Source organism: Centropristis striata, chromosome 1 (assembly GCF_030273125.1).
Source record: "Centropristis striata isolate RG_2023a ecotype Rhode Island chromosome 1, C.striata_1.0, whole genome shotgun sequence".
Taxonomy (NCBI): domain Eukaryota; kingdom Metazoa; phylum Chordata; class Actinopteri; order Perciformes; family Serranidae; genus Centropristis; species Centropristis striata.
In genome coordinates this window covers 36,423,911-36,451,845 of record NC_081517.1, presented here as the reverse complement: position 1 = coordinate 36,451,845, position 27,935 = coordinate 36,423,911, and the positions used below count along the sequence as shown (strand labels likewise).

General features: G+C 37.8%; 2 protein-coding genes across 4 annotated transcripts; both read right to left on the bottom strand.

The window, feature by feature from the left end:
• Positions 1-1,082: 1,082 nt before the first annotated feature.
• Positions 1,083-2,390, bottom strand: LOC131969660 (hydroperoxide isomerase ALOXE3-like). The gene is made up of 2 exons (XM_059330782.1): positions 1,904-2,390; positions 1,083-1,786 (listed from the first exon to the last, which is right to left on the bottom strand). Exons 1-2 carry the CDS (start codon positions 2,054-2,056, stop codon positions 1,607-1,609), a joined length of 333 nt encoding a protein of 110 aa, XP_059186765.1. The 5' UTR covers positions 2,057-2,390; the 3' UTR covers positions 1,083-1,606.
• Positions 2,391-10,751: 8,361 nt separating this feature from the next.
• LOC131977400 (tetraspanin-5) lies at positions 10,752-26,324 on the bottom strand. 3 transcript variants are annotated; one of them, XM_059340700.1, is made up of 10 exons: positions 25,891-26,323; positions 20,013-20,063; positions 18,249-18,395; positions 17,981-18,151; positions 17,737-17,862; positions 15,706-15,753; positions 14,973-15,089; positions 14,821-14,882; positions 12,651-12,703; positions 10,752-12,543 (listed from the first exon to the last, which is right to left on the bottom strand). In XM_059340700.1, exons 1-9 carry the CDS (start codon positions 25,972-25,974, stop codon positions 12,691-12,693), a joined length of 819 nt encoding a protein of 272 aa, XP_059196683.1. In that variant the 5' UTR covers positions 25,975-26,323; the 3' UTR covers positions 10,752-12,543; positions 12,651-12,690. The 3 variants fall into 3 exon arrangements, with proteins under 3 accessions (XP_059196683.1, XP_059196674.1, XP_059196664.1); XM_059340691.1 differs by having other exon boundaries at positions 10,752-12,524; positions 25,891-26,322; XM_059340681.1 differs by lacking the exons at positions 10,752-12,543; positions 12,651-12,703 and having other exon boundaries at positions 14,817-15,089; positions 25,891-26,324.
• Between the last annotated feature and the right edge of the window lie 1,611 nt (positions 26,325-27,935).

Below are 27,935 nucleotides of genomic sequence, written 5' to 3'. Positions count from 1 at the left end.
GCATTCCTTATCAAGTATTTATTTATACAGCAACCTCTGCCCTTTAACCTCAAAATGTGTGTGTGTGTGTGTGTGTGTGTGTGTGTGTGTGTGTGTGTGTGTGTGAAACATGTGTATCTGGAGGAGTGTGCGAGTGTGTAACTATGGATTGATAAAAAACTATATGACCTATCAAAACGTGGATTAATACACCGATACACAAGACTTTTGTCTACTGTTTAAAGTTTAAATGGAGTCTCTAGGTAAAATTAGCAGTCTGTGTTGAATGCGATGTTTTGGAATTTGACCAAGCGGTTAGCATAAGGTTTCATAAGGCTTATATGGTTTATGAATGTGACTATGATCTGTATTGGGTTGTATTAATGGATTATTCTTTACAGTAATTTCATCCACAAATGCTCCTCCTTTCAAAAGTTTATCCAGTGAACAGTAATAGGGTATAATTATGTTCTCTGAGCTTAATCAGATATAATAATAAAAATGTTTTCATAATTTATAACTGATAAATGGATTAACTAAAACCATGAGAGAAAAATACGCATTTTGAAAATACAATTTCAGACTCGAATCTCATAAATCAGATTTATTTCGTAAAACACTGAGAATCAGAATCTTTGTTTGTCAGTCTATTTAAAAGTACAGTTTGTAGGTAATGATGATAATAGCAATAATAATATCCAAGGCACTTATCATTACGTAGCCTGAGCCAATGCTTAACTTTGGTAAGGGGATGTGATCCCAGTTTACAGCAGACCTTAGTTACAGTTCAGGTTAAAAATGACCACACAGAGGAAGTATTACTAGACAGAAATTAATACACACAAATGAACCACACCCACATTATATCAGAGCAAACATTCAATAATATGAAGAATGACAACTGATTCAGTTTTAATCAAGAAATCAAAGAGTTCATTTTTTAATCATCATCAACAATATCCTAAATTAAGTTTTGGCACAGGGTTTAATTAGGGCTCTGCTATGATTATGAAATGACAAATCTGCCACATATCTTTTATATTCATATGCACAATGTGGACTTAGGCTGTCTGAGGAGTAGGGGTAAAAAAAAAAAAAAAAAAAGGTAAGTCAGTGTTGAGCAGAGACTATATATCGAGTTTTCTCAATCTAGCAACCTATGAGGCCCCCTAGAGGGCACTTCATCATATTTTATCTACCACAGAGGCATCCAAGAAGGCACTTTTGAACATGGGGACACAGGCTCACCTGGAGAACAAGCTGTAGCTTAAATAAAGGTTATTTATGCAACAGACATATTGATGTGTACTAGAAAAAATAATGGAGACAGAACAGAGTAATAATCTAAATAGGACAGACAAGTGCAAATTGATGCATTTTGTTCATGAGAGATATTTCTGTTTATATGATTCAATAAAGCAGCCTTATATGTATTTTAAATTTATTTTGATAAGATGTCCTGTATATTCATTGGCAAACTAAGAAGATCGACAGATCAGTGTAATAATCATGTTTAATCATTATGCACAGTAGTTTCTTTCCATTACGATATCAGCTAAAATCATCCAGTATTCCTTCTCAATTTTAGATTATGGCCGAGAGCTGAGGAGGTCACACCTTCTAATGTTCAAATGGCCACACTATTTTCTACATCTGCTGGATCCAAGTATGTGTATGGGATCTCCAGACTTTTATTTCTGGCTTTGATGTTTGTACTTAACACTTCAAGCTCTGCTTCAAAAACCTCGATCAGTTTGAGGGGAACCTCCTCACTGAAATGGTCCTGTGGGTACTGGCCGAGACGGACCTGGTGAGATTACAGAAATGTTCAAAGATCGTATTTTTGCTCTTTTGACGTATTATGAACTGAACACAACTTAAACATAAATGTTATGGATATTTTTATGAAGTGTTGGTCACTTACAAAGTCCGAGGACTGCTTGCTGAGAAGCCAAAAGACGGACAATCCGTAAGCTGTTGTGCTCTTGTTAGGTAATGTCTGCAGCATCTTGGCCTCGCTTGTTGTTCCCTTTGTGGTTGGTGGAGGATGTTGCAGAGAGGTGGGAGCGTTGGGCATCCAGCCACCATAGTCATACTGCAATTAATGAATGAGCAACATATGACTGATTAATGCTTTTAATGTCATGTTTATTACAGATTTTTGACCAGAGAAACTTGACACAGTTTTGAGCTGTATCTCAAAATAATCTTCAGGTTCACAGCTTTCAGATGATGTCCATCACGTTTATGTAAGATTTATTGTTGACCTGCTGTCTCCCCTTAAACATCCACTGCTCAGAATCCCCAATTCTCATTAAAAAGGAGTTTGAATGGTAAGAGCCAAACCACGTCAGTCTGAAATTAAGAATTTTATATTTCTTGTTAACTATTTCTTGTTATTTTATTGATGCTTCTTTTACAATTTTCTGACGCACTCGTTATTATTTACCGTTCCTTTCTCATTTTACCGTTCCAACTGTTATTTCCTGTCACTACCTTTCAAAGTTAAAGCACCCGTTTCATAAAGGACGGCACCTCTTCAAAATAACAGCATCACAACATTGTAAAACACCTAGATAATATACAAACATGAAAAACAAGCTATATAATACAAAAACAATAGGAACCTTGCTAAAGGTAATTGACAGTTGTGTTTAAAATAAATGGAAAAATGACATAGTGATTGGATTATTTAGGCTACTACTTTTTAATGCTATATTTTATACTCCACTTTAACAGTCTTATCATAACATGTATTATTATCAGTAGCAGCTCAAAACCAGATAATTTACTGTATTTTATAAAGCGATTAAATTAATATTGAGCAGAATTTAGTTCAGAGTTTTGGTCCGGCCCCTGCAACCTTCGTGGTATTGGTCATGTGGCTCCTTGCGAAAATTAATTGTCCACCCCTTGGGTAGTACATACAATTTGCCTAGCGCAATAAATTGGGCTCATACGTTAATGTCAGATCACAGACTTGGACTAGACGACTAAAACGGCATCCACTCATCTACAGGTATGCCTAAATACCAGGTTGAAATGATTTAATTCCCCATCACATTGGCAAAAAAATACGCAAATTCACAGTTTATATATTTTGTTTTATGTAAATACGTAATGATATGAGGAAACATGTTTGAAAATGTATATCTCTGTATACTGCCAAAACTTGACTACTTCAGCAATCACTCGTTCGTTTAAACAAGTGATGATCTGACACCTGACACCGAGCAATGTCTGTGTCAGTGAGCGAAAAAATGGTTTGCTTTTATGTTTAATATGTAACTTTCAGGTACAATTCCATATTAAACATACTTTTTTAAATTGTTCTTTTGTAATATATATTTTTTGAGACAGTGGATTTTAGGTCTTCATTAAATGTAAGCCATAATCATTATACTTAGAAGGAATTAAATAGATTTAACTTTTCTATGATATTCTAATTTATTGAGATGCACCTGTAATTATTATAACAATAACTATATTATTATATTTTGTAATGTAATTTAGATGCATTGTCTGTTTCTATGTGTCAGTCCTGTGATAGTCTGGAGACCTGTCCAGGGTGGACCTCGCCTCTCGCCCGATGTCAGCTGAGATTGGCTCCAGCCCGCCGCGACCCGAGTGCAGATAAACGGTTTAGGATATTGAAAGAATGAATTTAGACGCTTTGATACATGTGCGCATGCGCGAGTTGCTGGAACGCTCACTGGAATACCTGATGCTGTGACGTTTGAGTAATGTGACGTATATTTGGAATGTGACGTATGTGTGGAATGTGACGTAATTTACTTTGATCCTATTTTATACAGTATATGCTTTGATCTTGGAAACATGTGACGTACTATGGTGACATCAGACTTTATATATTAGATGGCTATAAATGCAGAGAGAGAGAATACAGAGAGAACTGAATTAATTTCAATATCTACTGAGACTACGAGGGACCACACTCCGAGGACACAGTTCGAAGAATCACCTCACAAGTTCACATTTTGAAGACTTCAAACCCAAACGGAAAGCAATATTATTCACAATGGATCAAGCCTTGATGACCATCAATATCACACGGGATTCTGTTCAGCCTATAGTGAACAAATATTTTGAGAGAATCTCCCCAACACAGTGGAGTCTGTTAGCTGCAGAGATCTTGGACTCAGACACAAGAGCTACACTGAGTGACATGCTGGCTGAAATTGTACAGTCAGTCTCTGCAGACATCCTGAAACTGATAATGTCAATGTTTCAGGACAACACTCCAGAGGATATATCTCCAGATGATCTCCCTACATATTTGGAGAATTTCAAACCTCAACTTGGAGACTCCCTCACTGATAGCTTTGCCTCTGCTCTTCAGTTAGCGCAAGAGAAATGTAGGAGTGCTGAAGAACTGACAGAACTGGTTGAGAGTGAAGTTACTGCAAAAGTACTCTCTGCTCTATCTCTGAGCACCAACACCTCTGTTTGGCCATCAGAGCCTGCCATTTTTGTTCATGGCTCTCTGTCCAAAACAGAATCTCTTCATGACATGGTGAGTCACACTTTCAAATGTCTAAAAAGACTTTTACGGAAGCTGAGCAGCCAGTGCCTGGGAATGTGTAGTTGGGAAAAAGCCTCTGAGAAATTACTAGAAAGAAGCTCTGAATCTCCCAAACCTATGCTAGTAATAGCAGAGGCAGAGAGATGTGATTCATCCCAGAGTGTAAAATCTAGAATCTCTGTCCCCTCTGCAACTCAAGCTGTGACTGACATCCTTCTCAAATGGTCTGGTGAGACACCAGAAATCGAACAAGAGGAGGAAGATCATCATTTTGCGGCATTAGATATTGTCGAGACGATAAATAATGACCTACATTACATAGAAGATGGACAATCTCCCTGCGGCAGTGAGAAAAGCACCTCTGTGAAGCCTCATTTTAACATGCGGTTAATCATTAGTAAGGTGAAAGACTTTTTTCAGTCTTCAGAAGTTCAGACTGTCAGCCAGAAAGTTAAAAACTATGGCTTTTTGAAGTTCGCTCAACGACAGTTCAAAAAAATGATGACAGAGCTGAGGACCGTATTCATGGAAGAAGAACAATACTTTGTTCATTTGTCATCGTATCCAGGGTCCCGGCCTCATTCTACACAAGATGAACATATCGACCAAACTTCTGATGAATCTTTGCCACAGTCTCCCAGGTCCAAATCTCAGTCCAGCCATCTAACCAACAAGAGGCCATTGCGTACTGTGACAAAGCAGCAGTCTTGTCAAATAGAGTTTGAGACCATCAAAGGTGATGTTGACGGCTTGTTTAACAACCTAACCCTGCTAGGAAATCCCTCAGGAGGAGACAGTAAAACTTTGGAAATTGCAAATTGCAAGGTCAGGAAGTTCTCAAAGGAACTGACTGATAAAATGTACGAGCAACTGATGGCTGGCCAGAGGTATCGGATTCCCAGGGTTCAAATAGGAAGATGTCTCTCTGACACTGTCATCTCTGTGGTCAGGAGGAGAGTGGATGCTAGTGGTTTCTACTTTGCTCCTGAAATTCTTTACGCCATCACAGAAGACATAGTGGGAAAGTTCTTGCAGCAGGTGCTTCTCTGGGTGGTAAAGGCAACACCAGAAGAAGCAATTCACAGCGACAAAGTATCTGGTGCAGTCAATGACATCCAGGACTTAGTGGCAAGAATGATGACCCCAGCACCAGAAGAAAACGAGGATAAGAAAGAGGCGTCCCCTGAAGCCACTTGCAGTCAGACTAAAACACTTTCATGTTCAAGTCAGACAAAAAGCACTGAGCTTTCGTCACGGAGAAGCTCAGGGTCGGCCAAACAGAAAATGTCACCTCGCAGCCAAAAATCAGAGACCAGCCGCAGTGATAGTGATCGCTCTCAGCATTTCAGGCACCATGTTGATAGTCGGGTTTTGACTGCATGCAAAAAGATGTCTTCACCAGTCCCTGACCAATCAGATGAGGTACTCTTGTCAACGAATACCTCATCAGAATCAAAGGGCTTCATCTCTGCTCTGCTCCAGAGGATTCTTATGAAAGCCCCTTGGAAGAGCAGAACCTCGGTGACGATGGCAGAGGTCCAGACTGTTGTCGAGCGTCTGTCAGAGAAGGTAGAGGAGGATGAGGACATGCCAAGATGTTCTGTCAGGACAACCCCAGAGGACATGAAAAACTTCAACAAGGTTGTGATGAAAGACCTTGAAAAGGCGTTTGGCTCCAAAAATGGAATACTGAAGGCTGCAACTGCATCGGACGATTCTTTTGATGAGGCTGTTTTGAGCAGTCTGCATGCCCGACTGCCTTCCCTCCAAATTCCAGCCCCGAAGTCCAAAGTTGCTCGTTTTTTTTCCACAGTTGGAAAAACTTTGGCCAAGCCCTTCCAGTGTTTCATGTGCTGCAGCTGCACTGACTAAATGAACATTACCGTCCCTTTTCCCTTTTCCCTTGCCCCTGCTTTTTTTTTTTACATACATACAGACATAGGGTTTACTCTGGGTGCTCCAGTTTCCTCCCACATTTCGATTAACAGTATAAAAAAACACGGAGTTACAGGGTTTAACACTGCCCTTGCAGCTATGGGTATAGTTTACATGTGGTTTTCTCTGGGTTGCTCCAGTTTGCCAGAATTTTGTGTCACAACAAAAAAAAAACTCCCAGAGGTGCAGTGTTAAAACTGTCTGCGCAGCGGTAGTCAGGTAAGATAACATCATTGTCCCTTTTCCCATGCCCCTGCTTCTTTTAACACCTCAAAGCATCCTGCATTCATCTTGATGGAAACAATTTAATAGGTTCAATATCACACCTTCCATCTCACCTGATTTAGGTCAGATGAGGTAGAGGATAGTGATTTTTACATTATTACAATACCTATAAAAATTCTTTCCTTCAAGATGATTGCCATTAAAGACCTTTCTCACAGTGGGCATTTGACATATAATAGCAGCTGTTCCATTTAGATGTGTTTGTAAGCCACATCTTAATCGAATATTTAATTTATAGTTGTACTGGTGTCAAAATGTCCGCTGTAAGAAACGTCAAGACATAGGGTTTACTCTGGGTGCTCCAGTTTCCTCCCACATTTCGATTAATAGCATAAAAAAACACAGAGGCACGGGGTTTAACACTGATTTACATGTGGTTTTCTCTGGGTCGCTCCAGTTTGCCAGAATTTTGTGTCACAACAAACAAAAAAGGTGCGGTGTTAAAACTGTGTCTGCGCAGTGGTAGTCAGGTGAGATAACATCACTGTCCCTTTTCCCCCGGCAGACAGAATCAGGGTCCAACAGACGACAGGAGGGCAGTTACCTGGAAGGGCTTGGGTGTGTTGAGCCTCCTTGAACACACTCTCAATCTCCCATTTGGCAGCAGTGAGCACACAGGCAGGTGTCACAGTAGGTTCCACCATGGTCTCCTCCTTCAGGCTCAAATGCTGAAGTCGAGAGAGTGTTCAGCCAGATGAGTGTGGTAGACAGGAAACGGATTGAAGCTGTCTAGTGAGGCTTGCTATGACCACCAGCTGCCTGATCATGTTTTGCAGCTTTTGGGCACATCAGCTGTTTTTCATTAGTTTTAGTTTTATTTTCAAATTCAGTTAGTTTTAATTAGTTTTTAGAGTGAGTTTGCTAGTTTTTATTAGTTTGTTTGTTTTGAAAATAATTGTATTAGTTTTAGTGTTAGTTAGTTAGTTGGCTAGTTGGTTAGTTAGTTAGTTTGTTGGTTGGTTTGTTGGTTAGTTAGTTAGTTTAGTTTAGTTAGGTAAACTAAGCTAATGAAATATAAACAAATCCTAAGTAACTCTGCCAGAGTTTCTCTTTTGAGTCACTTTTGCCGGTCCCAAGCCCGGATAAAGGAGGAGGGTTGGAATTGTTACATTAAAAGAAAAAACAAGAATCAACTAGAAAATTTCCTCTGGGGAAATTCTGAAAGTTCCACGGGGGCTACTGCTAGTACTGTGTACACTATGATGAGATTCTTCAGAGATTTCAAACTATGCCCTTTAACCTCAAAATGTGTGTGTGTGTGTGTGTGTGTGTGTGTGTAATTAAAATCACATAAAGTTACCTGTGTGTGTGTGTTACTGTGTGTAAATAAATTCCCGCAAGGCATTACGCAGTGTTTAGTCTGGGGAAACCTGAAATTAAAACTACCTTGTTACTTTAAGGTTAGGCCTAAATGTCTGGAACCTCCTAAAAGTGTAGTTCACAAGATTTAGAAGGTGTTGTCACGGTGACCTTAGGATATAAAATGGCATCACTTCATTATTTCATCCTATTAGACAAAGCATACGAATTCTTGAGCTATGGCCAAAGACATATTTTGTGAGATCGCAGTGACCTTGAATTCTAGTGAACGTTTGGGCCAAATTTGTAGAAATTCCCTCAAAGGGAGATTTTATGTTCAGAAGAACGGGACAAACACAATTTCCCTCAAACACACACAGAAAGCAACATTTAAATCAGCTTTAAAATGTGTTTAGAAAAATTAGAAGTCAACCAAAAAAACAAAGACAATACTTTGAAGTTAAAAAGTTTAACGAAATGAAAAAAAGAAAATGCAAACTGAGTAAAAACCAAAATGTCATTTATGTTGGGTTTTATAAATAAGAAAATTAAAAACAGGTGACAAGTTCTGGTCTCCCCCGTTCAGATTATTATTTAATTTCATAATTCTTTGAAAAACAATTATAGAATTGAGAAGTAAAAGAAAATCATTGTTGGAAGAAAAATAAAAGTTTTTTTCCTTTAATAACAAGCTTTTTAAATGTCTTTTAATGTGGATTTAAAGCAAAAGCACAGTGGAGTGACGCCGACACACCGTCCTCATCTTTGAACTCTTTCTGGTGCTGTTGAAGCTGAACGGGAACCTGCGGGCAGTTCTTCCAGCTCCACCGTTTCACTTGCATGACTCACAAACATGTCAAAACCTTTCATTTTGTTGTCCTAACCTCTCCACATCTTTCTAGCGGTGTACGGCTTAAAGCTTCCAAGTGGAAGCTCTGAGAGCAAGCTGTATTTACAGTAGTGTTCAATATAATAGCAGTCCAATGTGACTAACCAGATTAATCCAGGTTTTTAGTATATTTTGTATTGCTACATGGCAAACAAGGTACCAGTAGGTGCGGTCGATTCTCAGAAAACCAACAAGACCCAGCATTCGTGATATACAGCTCTTAAGGCTGTGCAATTGGGCAATTAGCTGAAAGGGGGGTGTTCAAAAAATAGCAGTGTCTGCTGTTGACTATACAAACTCAAAACTATTTTGTACAAACTTTTTTGTTTCTAGGATTTATCAATCCTGTGAATCACTAAACTAATATTTAGTTGTATGGCCACAGTTTTTTATAACTGCTTCACATCTGTGTGGCATGGAGTCAACCAACTTGTGGCACCTTTCAGCTGTTATTCCACTCCAAGATTCTTCCACAATTAATTTACATTTCTTGGTTTTGCTTCAGAAACAGCTTTTTTGATGTCACCCCACAAGTTCTCAATTGGATTAAGGTCCAGGGATTGGACTGGCCACTCCATAACATCAATGTTGTTGGTTTGGAACCAATATTTTGCTCGTTTACTAGTGTGTTTGGGGTCATTGTCTTGTTGAAACACCCATTTCAAGGGCATGTCCTCTTCAGCATAAGGCAACATGACCTCTTCAAGTATTTTGACATATGCAAACTGATCCATGATCCCTGGTATGTGATAAATAGGCCCAACACCATAGTAGAGAAACATGCCCATATCATGATGCTTGCATGACCATGCTTCACTGTCTTCACTGTGTACTGTGGCTTGAATTCAGAGTTTGGGGCTCGTCTCACAAACTGTCTGCGGCCCTTGGACCCAAAAAGAACAATTTTACTCTCATCAGTCCACAAAATGTTCCTCCATTTCTCTTTAGGCCAGTTGATGTGTTCTTTGGCAAATTGTAACCTCTTCTGCACATGCCTTTTTTTTTTTTTAGCAGAGGGACTTTGCGGGGGATTCTTGTAAATAGATTAGCTTCACACAGACGTCTTCTAACTGTCACAGCACATACAGGTAACTCCAGACTGTCTTTGATCATCCTGGAGCTGATCATTGGCTGAGCCGTTGCCATTCTGCTTATTCTTCCATCCATTTTGATGGTTGTCTTCCGTTTTTTGCCACGTGTCTCTGGTTTTGCTCTCCATTTTAAAGCATTGGAGATCATTTTAGCTGAACAGCCTATAATTGTTTGCACCTCCTTATAAGTTTTCTCCTCTCCAATCAACTTTTTAACCAAAGTACGCTGTTCTTCTGAACAATGTCTTGAACGACCCATTTTCCTCAGGCTTTCAAAGAGAAATGCATGTTCAACAAGTGCTGGCTTCATCATTAAATAGAGGCCACCTGATTCACACCTGTTTTTTCACTAAATTGATGACCTCACTGATTGAATGCCACACTGCTATATTTTTGAACACCCCCCTTTCAACTAATTGCCCAATTGCACAGCCTTAAGAGCGTGTATATCATGAATGCTGGGTCTTGTTGGTTTTCTGAGAATCTACTGCACCTACTGGTACCTTGTTTGCCATGTAGCAATAAAAAATATACTTAAAACCTGGATTACTCTGGTTAGTCACATTGGACTGCTAATATATTGAATACTACTGTATCTTTATTTATCTCCTATTTTAGTATTGATTAATGTGGCCAAATTCAATCAACTTTAACCTACAACCTTCTGTATTTACAGTCACTGCATCAGTTAATGAGGCTATGTACAGTATGTATAAACACAGACACAAGATTACAAAGACCCACATTTATTCAGATATATATTTACATCTTGTCACAATCCAGTTATTTACAAGAGGAGTACACATGAAACAAAAGTTATGATCAGGAGTATGTAGAAATTACAAATATGGCACTGAGTGGTAAGAAAGTGTGATCAGTCAACAACAATCATATGAAGCTTTTAGTGGAAAAAAAAGGATATTTGACCCCTGTTGCAGCGGTTACATTTATAATGCTGAGTTAAAAATGCAGAAATACTCTTTTTATATCTTTGTGTGAGGAAGTTGAGTTCATCAAGGCTGCAGAAGACTTGACTGCAAAGGAAAATCTCATATTGACATACTGCATGTCCATACGGCCTTTAAAACGTCTGCGTTCTACTTTCATGCTATGCAGTGATATGCTTCCAGGTAAAGAAAAGAAAAACAAGGTTCTCAAGTTTGCATTTAAAATAATGCTGGTGAGAGAGCCTGTGTGCTCCACTTTCAAGTACTGTATATGTATGCAGGCTATAAATCATTTCTAGCTTCAGTTAAGTGCAACCAAGCATGCCAGTCATTATGAGCATTGGAAATAGTTTTTATCCTCATTTTTCCAGTGAAAACTTAAAGATTAACAAATCTCACACACACACACACACACACACACACACACACACACACACACACGAAAAAAAGTAATTAGGCAGAATCCATCAAAAAAACACATTATAAAAAGAAACAGAGGAAAGTGACTGAATAAACACTGACAGTAAGGAAATGTGCAGGAAATTATACAACACTCATAATGCACTGAAAAAAAAATCCTGTTAAACTGTTTTTTGGAAATATATCTGAAATTTTGTGAGCACCATATGCAGTAGGTTTTTAAGGAAAAGTGCCCCCTCCAGTGGCTGCTGCTTGACTTAAATAACAGTCCGTCATGACAGAAATCTCTCTTATATGAAGATTAAAGTGCTTAAGGCTGAGTTTTGATTCGGATGCCATATCTTCTGCTTTCTTTTAGTATACTTACACGTTTTTTTTTAATGTCACTGCCAAAACTCTTAACAAACCAAGCCAACAACATCAATTATATTCCATCATGATACATGTTTTTATATCCACCTCAGCCCCACAAAACTCTGCATACAAACTGCATCTGTAGAATACAAGCATAATGTCACAGATGGAAATAAATCTATAGTGAATTCCCCGTCGCTTGAAGCAGACTCCATTAAACATTCAACAAAGTGCTAACCAGCCAATTCACCCTAAACTATAGTGACTATTTTACAAATATTTTTAAAATACTTAACATTAATGAAATACAGTTAGGAAAGCCAATGTCCTACCAGTAGACAAAAGGCATGCAGTGCATTTCCAGAATCACTTTAATCTTTGTACACAACCCTTCCATGCAGTGTTAAAAACTGCAGCTGTGAGAGATATAAAACCAACCTTTTCTGAATGAAGCACTACCTCTGATAGAACATCAAACCTACCAATTCATCAACAAGATCTTCACTTACAGACTTACAAACTAAAGCAACCTGAACTTATCCTTTGAGCCATTTCACCCTTAGCTGTTTATACTGTAAAGCACTTATACTGCATTTGTTTAATTGGTACTGTATGAGAGCTACAAAACATTTTAGAGGTTGCGCTTCATTCAGAAAAAGGGCCACAAATAACTCTAAAAATAACTCTACATTTACTATTTACATGTGAATGAGACTCTTTGTTTTGGACACATTAGCTGATTAATTTATTTCCCTTCACTGCGACGTCCAAACTGCAGAGTCCTGCAGAAAAGAAAGACCACTTCAGTGCAAAGACAATGCAGAAGGGGGAAAATCAATAGAATGAATCAATATAAATATAAATATTTATATGCCACAACATTAGCGATAAAATGTAATAGTGCTTACCTGGTACATCCTTCTTGCCTTTGGAGATTCTGTGGAGGTCTTAGGTAAACAAACTGCACAAAAACAAGAGGCAGATTTAGGAACAGATGCATTAAAATCAAGACATAAAACTCATAATTACACAAGACTCGCAGGCGGCGTCTTGTTGTGTAATTTACTTTGTGAGAGTGTCTGGCACAACTTCACCTTCTTCTGAAGTGCATGAACATTTAACAAGTATTTAACAATTTGGCAAATTCAATTGTAATCCACAGCACTATGAGATCATAACAACAAACCAAGAGATAATCCAAAACAGGAGGGATGATGGTTTCATAATTAGCTGTTATAGATACAAGTAGGGCTGGGCAATAATTCAATGCAATAATTGATCATCTTGAGTTTCCATCATATCATGCTAAAAACAAATATTGAGATATCGTGACACAAAATTACAGTCTAATTTGATACTAACAAGCGTTCGGGCTGGGTGATATGACAATATATAACCTGAACAATATAGAAATGCTTGTTGTTCATATTTTCAATAAATTTTGTACCGCAATGTAAAAAAAAAGTGGCCAAATTGTGTTACAGAACAGTAAACATTATTTGGAATATGCTTTCCGTTCTGATCCTTGCAAGAGGGGGCTGTAGTTTTTTCATATAGAGAATTTATTAACCAAATAACCAGAAAGCATTCTATATTATGATATATATCGTTATTGAGATAAGAAATTACCAATTTCGGGATAGAAGATTTTGCCCAGTGTTGCTGGAGTTTTGAGCCCTAAGGCTACACCTGAGGCCCAGTGGCATTAGGCTTAATGCTATCACCTTCATGCTCATATACTCACAATGAAAATGTAAAATGTTTGCGACCTTTTTAGTCCAACTATTTCAACTATCATTATCAGTAAACACAAAGTGCAGATGAGTATGGTGGTAATGTCATTACTTTGCAGGTATTTGGTGATAAAAAACAAGATATTGAACATTTCACTCAAAACACAAATATCAACCTCGTGCCCCAGAGAGATGTTCCCAACATTAACAATTAGATAGTACACTGCAACAAAGGGGTGTCTAAAAACAAGATAAAAACACTAAATCTGAGGGAAATTATCTTGCTGCATGGACAGATAATTTAACTTGACAAGATTTTTCAAATTAATATTGTTAAATCTAGAAATAAGCATGTTGAATGCTTTAAATAAGAAATAACTCTTAAAACAAGATAAATTATCTAACACTTCTAAATCTTATTTTTTTAAATCTTGTTAAGAAACAAATAATTTGCAGTGCAGTCTGCTCGGGCCAGTTCATCGCTGCTTGCAGCTTTAATTTATCTTGTTTTAAGAGTTAATTTCTTATTTTAAGCGTACAAGATGCTTATTTCTAGATTTAATAATCTTAATTTAAGAAATCTTGTCGAGTGAAATTATCTGCCCATGCAACAAGATCATTTCACTCAGATTTAGTGTTATTATCTGGTTTTAGACACACCTTTTTTGCAGTGTAAATTGCAGTGAAAAACCAGTGATTTGAACGAATTGGGAGCAGATTATTTCCTGTGAATATGAGTTACTTTTAATACAATTGTCCATGATTGCTAAAAATATTATACATTCATACATTACACATACTTAATAGAGTAAGTCGGTGTTTTCCTCTTCCTGAACCTTGGCCATTGTTCTACTAACTTTCTGTTTGTTTTAACTGCATACTTTTCTAATGCAGGACAAGGCTGTTTAACAGAGGAAAGGCTCTGTGAATATAGCTTGTGTTTAGGCCCCATTCATAAATAATAACTCAAACTTACAAAATAACAATTTAATTTAGTTTTATTCATAGAAATGAATTCTTGGATATGCTGAAGACAACTGCATATTATTTTTTAGAAGTTGTCTTACACCCTTGAAAATCAAGAAGGCCTCACATATGCCTGTGAAGTATTGGTGACCCCTGGAGAGTGCGGGGACCCCCAGGTTGAGAAAAAGTCAGTATGATCTGCTAACTCATCCAAGAGTTGTGCAGATATTTCACACAGGTGAACAATGTCAAACAAAGCGCCTGCATGTCTGGAGCTAAAAGTGATTTAATTTATCAGTTTTGCCACATCCTTACTGGTAAAGTATTGTTCTCAGTCTGAGTGAAAGTGTGCATGAATAAATAAACTGTTGCCACCTACCAACTCTCTCTCACAGCTTCAATGTCACTCACAAGATTCTGCGCTAAACAGATGCCAAAAATCTGTAACAAAAAAACAAAAAATGTCACATTATGTCCATTACAAGCTGACAGAGAGTGAATAAAAACTAAACCATCCTTATTCTTCCTCACCTGTAGTAATGCAATCCCAATAAATATGCCCGCCACAACTGTCAGGTTGTCTTGAAGCCACTTCTCAAACTGAGGAACACATCCTTTGATATAGATGAAGGTTCGCTGCTCAGAGTCCTGACAGAACACATAAAGCAGCGTTATAGCCGTGCAGATGAAATGTTTGGCTTTCACTCTGATTATCTTTTTAAAAGATTTAGTTTATTTGCAGTGCTTGGCGACATTGTTATTTTTAATGGGAGCACATGATTCTCCTCTCCATCTTGTGGTCTCCTCATCAGCCCTTCATAATAAAATCCCTCTGAAATAATGTTACCCGGTCGTTAACACACACTGTTTTTCTTCTCTCACACTCAAAAAACTAGCTCGCTCTGCCTTTTTCCTCACATTTAAAGTCAAGAAAACAAACACAGTCTTTTCCTTACATTATGCTTCCATGGAGTAAAGCCAAGGCTAATGATGGGGGAGGGCGGTTCAAGTCCCAGTGCATTGCTGCAGCATGAGTAATACCACACGGCCCCTAGTGCTGATGGGGAGCCAGCTGCTGTATTTTGGAGTTGGGGAACATACTGAAAGAGGAATATTGTGCCCAGGGTGGAGTACCTGATGACCTCATGCAGTCAAATAAACGTGCACAAGGCAAAATAAACCAGAGCAGCTCATCTTGCTGTTTCATAGCACTAACTTACTTTCAATTCCTGTTATTAACATATATTTCTGTTGAGCAGCTCACCGTTTTTGCTCGGATGTCGTAGCCACACTGAGTGTTGATGACGTCCTCCTGTGAAGAGAAGATGGTTCATGCTTATACATTTTTTATGAGGTAAAGACATTAAGAGATATATACTGTCATACACCGGGAAGACATAAAAGGCTTCTGCTGCGTGATGTCAGCCTGGACTTCATTTTTGGCGCTGCCAAGACTAATGTGCTGTACCATTATATATGTCCAGGAGAACACTGCTGTCCAGCGAGTTACTGGACTCTGTTTGGACTCCAGATGTGAAATGGACATCAGTGCTCCCATTGAACTAAACCTGCATGAATTTGATCAGATCAGAGCTGAAGACTTGAGATGCAAGACTTGGATTTGAGTCAGATTAGGTCACAAAACTGGGACTTTAGACGTGAGTGCTGTAAGACTTAACTCGTGTTTCGACTTGGTAAAATCCAGCGACAGGCAAGAAGCCTTTTATAGCCGCACAGGTTGAATATTTAATGACTGTGAACCGAAAAACATTACTAACACAACTGTGACAGTGAAAGTGAAAGTGTTTAAAGGATAAATCTAGCCTATCCTATATTTTTCTTTTTGTCAACAAATCCCATGAAAAAACAAAACCAGCAATCATCAATTTACTAACAAGTCCTGTTTGTGTAGCCAAAGCCTCACTGTTCTATTACACAAAGCTCCATTGTTTCCAGTATTGCACTAATGCATTATTTATTCCTGTTTGAGTTAAAGGTATAGACTGATGTTTTGAGTTATTTTTCCAAATGTTCCAGAACATTTTCAAACCCAGAGAAATTTGTGATTTTAACAAAACCAAGGTCTGTTTTATTTGGTCTGCTTTGTGCATGTGTAAGTGTTGTGGTCGTTTGCTAGAAGCCCTCATAAATTAACTTGTTATCCAGTTTAAGGCCATATTTTATGACATGCTTTTAAAACCTTGGTTACTTTTAGATCTATTTTTAAACCAGGTGAAGATTTCTAGTCAGCAGACATAAGTTAAGGTTAGCTGTCCCCCAAAAGGCATCAGAGAAACACTGATTTTAACGTGAAACTTCTTAATTCAGCGTCATTACCAGTTTTGATTAGCGGGCCCGTTTGTTTTCCAGGGGAGGAGACCTCTGTGGATGATTTGGCTCCCAGAAAAAAACCCTCCTGAACAACAAACACTGAAGGAACCCTCAGCAAGAGGAGCTGACTGTAGATGCCGCAGCTACTGTATGTTTGTGTTGTTTTTGGCACCGTGTCAACCATTTCCGTTGCTTCCTCTTTGATATGCGTTTAAGATCTGGCATGTGTTTGTTACAGAAACCAACACGCACTTCTAATGGGTGAGTCACACATTGGTTGTTTTTTTTATAGGAAAATCAGATTAATTGTGCCTTAAAGAACCTGTAATTAATTGCAACTAAATTATGCCTAAAAAGACTTAAAAACACCTCTGCACAGAACTCTATAGTGCTCTCACTGAGTCATGTGTTAAACTCCCATTTTATATTCATGCCAAGTGTTGCTCTCAGAGAGGATGACCCTTGTGGGACGGTACGTCTCTGGGTCAGCAAATAAAAAAATGCTCTTGTGCAACCTTCATTACAGTGAAGCACGGCTGTTTTCCTGAAGCACTGTCACTGATCTGCACGGACAGCAGCAGTTTGAGCATTTTTCTGCCAAAAAAAAGAGAGTCTCGGTCAAGAAAACTCCTCCCAGCCGCTCTCAGACTTTGCTTTGCTGGCAGAGTCTGAGGGGACTAAACACAGAGGCCTCGACGTCCTGTTGGAAGCCAGCCATGATGGTTGACAGCGTCAGCCAGCCTTCTGGAGGACGCAGATAACCAAGCTATGAGTCACAGGGAGGACCTTCACGATTTCCCCTCACACTAAAGCTTTCAACATGTTAGAAATTGACCAACTAACCCAACTTTAAGGCACAAAAAACACCAAATTGCACCCAAGGGCTTGTGTTTGAGCATAAATGGAAATGAACTGGCTGTGGATTAGAAAGTCTCATGTGTGGTAAGTTTTTGTGGCGACATACTGCTGGATCTTTGGTGCAGCAAGAAAAGGGCACTCCGCATTTCTCACGACTCGGGTTGGAATCAGTGCAGTTGAAGTAGATGTTCAAATTCCAGTCGTCCGCTCCAAAAGCTCCACAGCACTCCCACTGCAAGGTTAAACAGACACGAAAAACCCTCACGTATACGTCAGCAAAGTCCCACAGAGATGGTAAAAACAACACAGGAGTGAAATCAGCCCTTTGGATAAAGAAACACAGTGCTCACATATTCCTGGGTGAAGTCTATCAGGTTCTGCAGATCGATGTCGTCTCTGTAGGCCCGAATGTTGTTGTTAATGAAGAAGTTGAGCTGGTCCTTGATCCAATCTTTGAAGACAAAGGCCAGGACTCCTGCAGTCAGCTCCAGGAAGAAGATGATACCCAGGAACACGGAGAACTGAGACACATTTGACAAATATTATGATGAGACCAAGAAGATCAGAAAAAAAACGTAATTCTTATTTCTTCACAATGTGTTTGTCAAGGAAACGTACAAATTTGAGCAAGAAAGAGTTTTCTCGCAGTGCTCCGATGCAGCCAGCAAATCCGAGGATGAACATCACACCGCCGACCACCAAGAAGAGCCAGACCGGGTCAAAGCCCCCCAGGTCTGTGATGTGCGAGATGTTGGAGAGAACACCCTGGAAAAACACAGTGAGGGGTTACGTAACGTTACGATGATCACGTAATGGAATAGTACGACATTTTAGCTTATTCACGTTTTTGCCAAGAGCTGTTGAAAAGATCGATACCACTATCATCTGTACGGTAAATATGAAGCTGGAAGCACAATTTTACAAAGTCCAAAGTCATGTCTTTTTTTGTCTGATCAACAGTCTAAAACCCTCAAATATTGAATTTACAATTACATAAAAAGAGAAAAGTGCAGATCAACAAATGTGCAAACCCAGAACAAGAGAATATTTGGCAAGTAGTAGTTTTCAAGTAATAGTTCTACATTTGGAAATTAGGCTTCTTTTTCGTAAAGATGAGAACATGCCAGTCACACGTTTGTATGGTAAATATAAAGCTGGAACCAGCAGTCGGTTAGCTTAGCTTAGCACAAACACTGAAATCAGGAGGAAACTCGCCTGGTTCTGTCCAAAGATAACAAATCCACCTACCAGCATCATTGTGACTTACTCATACTTGGTTTTACACTTTTTGTACAGATTAAACAAATGATGTATGGCTTGTTAATCATGAGCTGGTGGGTAGTTTGGACAGAGCCGGCTGTTTCCGCGGCCTGCAGAATAATACCCTAATGAATTCAGAAAATGTGAGGAGGAAAAAATGTGTTCTGGTACTTCGCATATTTACAATAATGTTTCACTCCTTAGTGAACTGCCTTCTTGCTGGAAGTCTGGGAGCATTTTCTAATAAAGTATCTAGTTATCATTATGGACTTCCCAAGTGTTTCAGGAGTCTGTCAACACTGAAATAGGCAAATAAAAATAGCATGAATTTAGTAGGGAAGTGAAAATATCAAGCATTGATATTACTAACTAGGTATAAGTACATTAGATTTTCTTTATTTGAATGTCCGGCAGAAAAAGTCTGTCAATGGACAAATGTAGTTGATGACCTCTGATCTAAGTCTTTACAACACAGAAGCCTGTTCTCCAAATATTGCATTATTACTTGAAATATTTAAGATAATTATTCTCTGGTTCCAGCTTTGCACATGGGACTATTTGCAGTTTTCTTTATTTTATGTAATTGCAAACTGATTTTTTCAGAGGTTTTTGACTGCTGATCAGACAAAACAAGACATCTGAGGATCTCTTTGGGCTTCAGGAAATTGTGATGGACATTTGTATTCATCAACAATGAACTGAGTAATGAAGACAATAATCATCAGATTAATAAATACTGACACATGAAGGATGAGGCATAACCTAAGATATTATGATTTTTCAGTGAGAGGCAAGACAAACGAAAACTCTCTAGCCTGTCTGTCCCCCTTTTACACACGTCAGTACAGCGGCTGCACAATGAATGAATGTGTGAAGTGAATCAGATCTTTTCTTCTGTCCATTGTTCAGAGGGGCGTCCCACCGGAAAGCATGACATTCCTTTCTGATTCAGTAAAGCCACTGCTATTATATCATGCAGTGAGATGGGCGTAAACGACAGAAGACGACTGTAAATGATTTTGTTTTGTTTATGGATATTTTGCAGGTGCCCATGTGTGTAGAGATCCACATAATACATTGATACAACTGGGCGTCACGCAGAGAGATAAGCAGTAAAATCACCTTTTCGCTCCATGCCCACAGCCCGATGCCGAGGAACGCCACTCCAAGGAACTAACAGACACACAAAGAAGAGAGAGACAAGAGAGCGGGTTATTTCTGCTGCGACTGCAACATGTAGCCATCACACACAGAAGCATAGAAGAGAAACCACAGAGAGATTTTCCTGGCGGTGATCCATTAACTAAATATTTCTTGTGTCAGTCTGCAGTATCAGCAGGAGACTCCCACATGAGAAAGCATCTTCTAACAGCCTGAACGCATTATGACTGTACAAGTTTCCACCCACAGAGGAAAAGTTCAAAACCACATTTCAGGATCTGAGTCAAGCAGGCGGCATTGGAATTATAGCAGCCATTAAAAATGATAATGAATGTATTAATTTATAGTCATTGAAGTAATCAATTAAAACTCTCATCTGCTGGTTACACCTTCACGCATGCTTTTGTTTAACATCGTTATGTGAATATTTTACAATTTCTTATTATATTTTCTGGCTACTGGTCAAACTAAACCAATCAATCAAAAATTCTAATGATCTAAAGAAGCATTAGTAACTTCTTTTTAAGATTAGATTACATTAGATTCAACTTCATTGTCATTGCACAGTACAGTACAGGCACTTAGACAACGAAATGCAGTTTAGCATCTAAACAGTAAAGTGCATATGTATAGTAATATATTTAAATGCAATCTAAATAAATACAATAGGTTTTAGCAGCAGATAGCAGTAGGTAGTGCAAATATATTAGTATAAATAAAGAGCAGATGACAGTATATGAATAAATACATGGATAAATACAGTGCTCTTTTAAATTACTTCTTACAACCCAGTTTTATAGGTTTTTATGTAATGTTTCTTACTCTGTTTTATTCTATACTATCCTCTAGAGGTGCACTGCAAAAAAGCCAACTTGTATTTTTTGGCCTAAAGCAGTGATTAAAGTTGGTAAAACTTGGAAATATAAATTATTGAAATTTAGGGCAATAATGTAAGTTAGCACAACAAAGGAAGCTAGTTGTCTGCTCAGAAAAACGAGTTGGTGAGTTGTTGTTACTTATATCTTTAAGTTGTAGTTCAAAACAAGGGACAATAGTTCTGCTAACTCTTATTTCTTTGTTGCTAGCGGCTAACTGATGCTAGCGGCGCTGCTTGTTACAGCTACAAGAGTAGCCATTAGCGTATCAATGCTAACTCAAAATTATGGTCGCAACATTAGCTGACATTTCATAGCGGCGTTACAATCGTGCCAATTCAGCACATTGCAGAAGTTAGCAGAAGTAAGGATTAAAAGTTATTACAATTATAAGTTAGGAAATTTTGAGTTCACCCAACTTTTCTTTTTTGCAGTGTGGGAAGCACCACAGGCCCCACGATACGATTTTATCCCAATACTTGAGTCACGATACAATATTATTTTAAGCATTTTGCGATATGGTGAGTATTGAGATACGTTATATTGGGATTTAACTGTTTAACTTCATGTTCACAAAATTAAATTCAATCAAGAATAGTTTTGTCAAATAAGAGAAAATTATCAGTCTATTCATCTCGCTTCATTTTTTTATTTCTCCACAATGAGAGTCAAACCCACAGACTGACCAACAAAGTATTCTGTCAAACTGAACAGAACTGATATTAAACATGTATGGACGAACACAACTGCAGAATTTTCTCAAACTTTCCTCAACTTTAAGCTTCCCTGCTCTGAATTTTTTTTTGAATGAAATATAAAAAAGCCTAACTTTGCAGCGTTATTTCGACAACTTCCTGACACGATTTTAGATCTTCTAGTTTCACATGATATCAGTATCTCCAGTATATCCTAAAAGTAAGCCCGCTACAGCCTCCGGAAAACAAAAACTGGCCGTGTATCGATATAATATATCCATGGAAAATATATCGCGATACTATGCTGTATTGATTTTACCCCCACCTCTACTATTCTCTATAAAGTTGTCTTTTTACATTTTTATTCGGTTCTTATTACTAAATTACATGTATCTGTCTTGATCCTATGCTGTCTTTTATCGTGAGAATTGTTTTTCCAGGGCGTCCCGGTAGCTCACACCGGTAGAGCGCTAACCATGTATGCCGTGTGCTGCGGCGGAGCCGGGTTCGAATCTGGCCTGAGCTCCCTTTGCTGCATGTCTTCCCCTCTATCACACCCTTTCTATCTCTCACTATCAATAAAGCAACAAAAATCCCAAAAAAATAATCTTTAAAAAAAAAAAGAATTGTTTTCCAAGTTCTTATCTCTGCTCTGTTGCCCTTATGCCACCATTCTCCTTTGTGATTAACTGCTCTCTGTCAAATCACTTTGTAAGCTGTTGTTTTTAAAAGGTGCTATACCAATAAAGTTATTATAATTACACTGTAACAAATTGCTGTAAGAAAACAGCCAAATTGTGACAGTAACATACTTTTTTCAATTAAAAAAGGTAGTATACTGTAGAAAACAATGCACTCTGGGCAATATTTGTAGGTAGCTTGCCGTTTCCCATAAAATACTGTAATATACCATAAATAGCATTGCATTCTGGGAGTTATGGTAGAATCAACAGCGGTGAGGCTGAGAAAATACGGAAAGCTACTGTATTTCTAGAGGAGACATTCAGCCAACTCTGGTCTTTCCTTTCTTGGAACATCCATTTTAATCCTGCATTTCTTGAGCAAATCACAGGGTAAGTTGAACTATGTTTTATTTGTTAGATGATGTTTGCAGTATCAGTATTTTACTGTGAAATCAAGGAGATACAGGATTGTACTGTAATTCAGTATGTGGTTTTATCAAAGTAACATACTGTAAAGTAAATAACAGTAAGGGAACTGTAAAATTAACAGTAGAATGCTGGCAACCCTGCTGCCAGTATTCTGCTGTTAATTTACAAGACAATTGTTTACAGTGTATCTTTAGAAAACTGCTGTGAACCTCAAGAACTTTAACAAGACACACTAACAGGCTGAATCCTGCTGAGGGAATTATTCCTCCTAAAGAGATATAAAGCACTTTGCAGTTGAGCATGTGCAGTGGTTATTGGCGGAGCAGTCGCAGAGGAAGAAGGAGGAACAGATGCTTTTGACACAGACGACTTCCTGCGATGATATGTGGGGATGAGAGAGGTCACTGACACTCTGCAGAGCCTGACAGGTGGCCTTCCTCTTCATCACTCTGAGGTCACCGGAGGGCCACAAACTACTGGCTCCACTTACTTTCAAAAAGGGACAGACGACATATAATGACAGATGATATAACTCTGTCAACTAGTAAACATTGTTTATACTGTGATAGTTCCCCTTGGGAGATGAGTCAGTTGGCCTTTTGACAATGTTACAATGAACTGGACTCTCAACAAATACCAAATACAAAAACGTTGACTCTTGAATCTTGAGTATAAGCAAATAATAAAAAATTACCATTTAGGGGTTTCGGGGGCATATTTTAATGACATTTTGTAAAGGAGAATAAAGGTTCTTGTATGTTTTATTTAAGGCATCTTATTTTGACAGTCTTCTTGTAAGTTCTGTGGTGGATTCTGTTAACACACCGTGCTCTTATTTTGAAAGCTGCATGCGTTTAGCAACAGATACGGTACGATATGGCACACCCTTGGCAGATAGCAGTGGGTAGTGCAAATAGATTAGTATAAATAAAGAGCAGATGACAGTATATGAATAAATACATGGATAAATACATAAATACTTCTTACAACCCAGTTTTATAGACTGATTATATAACTCTGTCAACTAGTAAACATTGTTTATACTGTGATAGTTCCACTTGGGAGATGAGTCAGTCGGCCTTTTGACAATGAACTGGACTGCTGATTTGGATTTTCATATGATTTTTGCACCAAATTGTGAAATGTCAGGTATTTATATTAGTGGAGGAGCCATAAACTGACGTTCCCAGCTGGTTGTTTCATCCATGTGCGCGCTCATGTATCATTAATGCATGTTAGTAACACGGCAGATGGCCGCCCACCTAGAGCCCGGTAACGCTCGAGGTTTCTTACCGTTAGAGGGGAGTTTTTCTTTTCTCGTCTCTGTCGCCAAGTGTTTGCTCATGGGGGAATGTTAGGTCTTTGTAAACGAAAGCATTTCGTCTGGTCCGCATGAAAATGTCATGACATCTTTTCTGTTGTGATTTGGTGCTATGTAAATAAAAACTGACTCTCTGCAACTGCTTTTTTCATGCTGAATGGTTCATTTCCAAGAAATTCACAAGATTTGAAGCAGGATTCTTGGTCTCATAGTTGACAAAATTTGAACAATTTTAATTGACTAACAATATATTTCGTCAAGGACAGCCCTAATATTGTTATCTATACGAAATATTATAAATATTATAAATATTAACTTTCAACAATTGTGATGATTGATGATTGATTAATATGGAGCAACATTTCAAAACATTTTCTGGTTTCAGCTTCTCAGATGTGACAATTTACGGCTTTTTTGTTTTTGTTTCATCATGTAAATTGAAGATCTTTGGAAAGACAAAACAAGCAATTGGAAATGTCACATTGGAATACGTCCTGATGTTTAGACATCACATTAATCCAGAAAACAATTGATAGATTAAGCAATAAGAAAAGATGGTTAACTGCACCCAAATCAGTTTAAAGACATTCATGTCCAGCAGGTGTGACCAAGTAATTGTTTCACGAGTCACAAGTAACTCTCAGGTCTTTCCACTCATGTCCCAAGTCAAGACCTACAAGTCACAAGTTCTAAACTTTAATTTAGAGTCCTAAACTAGACTTTTCAAACAAATGTAATGCCTTTTTAACAGTCACAATGTCTCCTGCAGCTTGTTGGATGCTGTCAGATTGGATATATCCAAACAAAGTGAATCTGGGGAACTAAGTGTGGACTTGCTGGGAATAGTGTTAACAATAGTTGATTCAGGAAATTAAGAGGAATTAATTAATATGTGACATACTTTTTAAATAACATACTTTCTGTTCTTTGAGGTTGGGGAGAGGTACCAACAATTTTCAATTAAAAAGGTGCGAGTCGAAGTGAAATCGAGTCGAGTTGCTCATCTTTTATTCCATTTTGTCTGTCTGAGTCGACAGTCATTAAATGTGTGAGTCATGTGATTCATGTCCAGAGATCTGATGTTTAGTCTATAAAAGATCAGATAAAGGTGGAAAAAGCTCATCACAACTGCTCCAAAACCCAAATTATCTGGTTTGCTTTAATGTAAGACCTAGAGAAGCAGTACATTTCCACCACATTTAATCAATGATAGTTTCCTGTAAATTAAATTAGTAACTGGAGCTCTAATTCAAATCGCCAACTCCTCCTTTCAGATACTTTCACGCCTAGTATTAATGAATAAATGTTCCTTTAAAAGGCATATCACACTCTACTTCTCCAGAATAAACTGTGTCAAAAAATAGGCTCTATCTAAAAATGGAAACTGGCCCAAAAAAAAGGAACATCCAGATGTCTTTAATGGGGTTGCTGGTGTGTTTCAAAGAAAAGTGTTTGTCCCCCCTGTTGTTTCACTCAGCAGAGCTGCAGGATGATCAGGGATGAAGATACAGTTTGATCTGATTGTTATAGCAAAAAAAAAATTCAGATATGTAAACAAGTGATGCAGGAAAAGCCCTTCACACTGGCGCTGTGAACACAAAAACAAAAGCTGATAGGTGACAGTGAGCAAGTGCACAGAGGCAGTGAGCCTATTGCAGGGGGATGAAATCATCCATGTCTCCTGTTCGTGGAAATCAACAGGAAGAAAGAAAGAAAGAAAACGGCTTTCACGTAATTAGAGACAAAAGCTGCTGTTGATGGAGGATACAAAAACAAAAACATGTCCGAGTGTATTAATCTGAGGATAGCAGGCCCACAAAGCAAACAGGGACTTACCCAGAATATTATGTTGAATCCGAAGATGAAATACTTGATGCAGCAGCTCACTTCATGAGCCTTGAAATGCTTTCCTGACATCATTTGGATGGTTTTTGTTGGTTTCGCCCGCAGTGGGTAAACAGAATCACATCTATCCTCCTCTCATCTATCTTTGACAGCCTGGTGGTGGAAACACCTTCTTCTTTTTTATTCTTTAAGGCTCGACAAACGCGCCGTTATTGTTTCAGCGTGTGATAATAAACATCCTCTCCGTGTTTCCGCGGACAAAATGCGCAGTTGGAGTCGCAGAGGAGCGTCAAATCTATCGCAACCAGTAAAATATGTCAATTTATATTCCCGATTTGGAGCTAAAAAAGGTATAACGGTGAATTAAATCCACTGGAGTCAACCAGATTAAAACCGATGGTCTTCTATCTGACCCATAATCTAGACATGGCTGTAGTTTGATTGACATGTGTGGCAGCCAATGAGAGCCTTTGGTGATCACGGGAGGTGGGACTTCCTGTAGGAGAGGGCGTCAGTGCCCTCGTATGACCATGAAATCCAGTATGCCATGATATTTAATCACTTAGTATAATTTATTAATCGGTGACAAATTAATTTGGTTTATAATAGAAAATGCCATTAAAACATTTAACTTTATTAGACTATTGGGCTACGGGGACCAAATGTGTTTAATCTGAAATAAACCAATTTGAAATAGAATAATCATGTGAAAAAAACGAATAATAATAATTATAATTATTTTAGAATGAAACTGTTATTTAATCTATCTTTTTTTTTATAGATACATATTTTATTTACTTTTTTGTTTTTATTTTATTTTTATTTCACAATAATATTTTCCCCTATTTCATCACACAACCTGTTTGTCAATCAGGACTGACTAAAACTGAAATAATTTTCAATCTGTAATTATGAATTGTTAAATAATGATAGAATATTAATATTTGTTGTCTGTATTAATTCATTTCATTATGTTATCTATTGATATCATATTGAATCTATATAATAAAGATAATAATAGATATAATATTAAACACTTTTAAGATGTGAAATTGTGTCACATTACATTTTTATTAAGTGGTGCTCAGCAGGGACTTCATTGCACTTTTGTTTACATTCTCACATGGTGTTTAGTAAATCTCAAGCTTTTTTAATAAAATTAATATTATGGGACTTATGTTATCTTTCACAGCTTCTGTCATTTTTTCCAAGTAATCTCCGTCACCATGATATGCAGAATGAAGCCCAGAATAGAATTAAAGTGGAAGTGACTTCATATTTAAGTTTACACTGAAAAACCTGCAATCATTTATTTGATTCTAGCTTTAATAAAGGTTCATCACATTGGTGTCTCAGGGATCTGTAAATTTCTTTTGGAGGTTGTTCTTTTTCTCTTTCTTGTACTTTATTCACTGTCTTTGCACATGTTACTTGTTGTATGTATTTTAGAAGCACAATAAGTTTGCCTGTACTTATGTGTGCTTTATACTTAAACATAGGTGCATTGCTTTGTCTAACCGTCATGGTGCATATAGGGATCATGGACTATGTTTATATATGGTATTCATGTACTTTATATGGTGTCATTTGTCTACAGTATGCCCAAAAATCTGTAGATTTGTAAGCTGATCAGTGGAGGATGGTGGTGGTTCTGTATATAAATTAAATCACTTTATTCAATAAACAATTTTAATTTTCTTATAGTAAAAACTGACAGCAGAGGAAGAGGAAAGAAAGTCAATGAAGTAGATTTGGGAAAACTTTGCCCCCTGGTGGCACAAAGCATCGTCAGAAACAAAGCTACAAAATGTATAATTAACCATGACAAATATCTTTTTATGCATCCAACATGGTAATATATGTTTTTCGTAAAATAAACACCAGCAACGCCTTTGAGTATTGGCTTGATTTATTGCATAAAATAAAGTACTAATGTTCTAATCTATTACAAATATTTGTTTACAAAAACAGGATAAATTATGAAAATAAATATTTCTGTGCAGTTTGTCTGTATTGTCAATGCAGGCGGAGAAAAA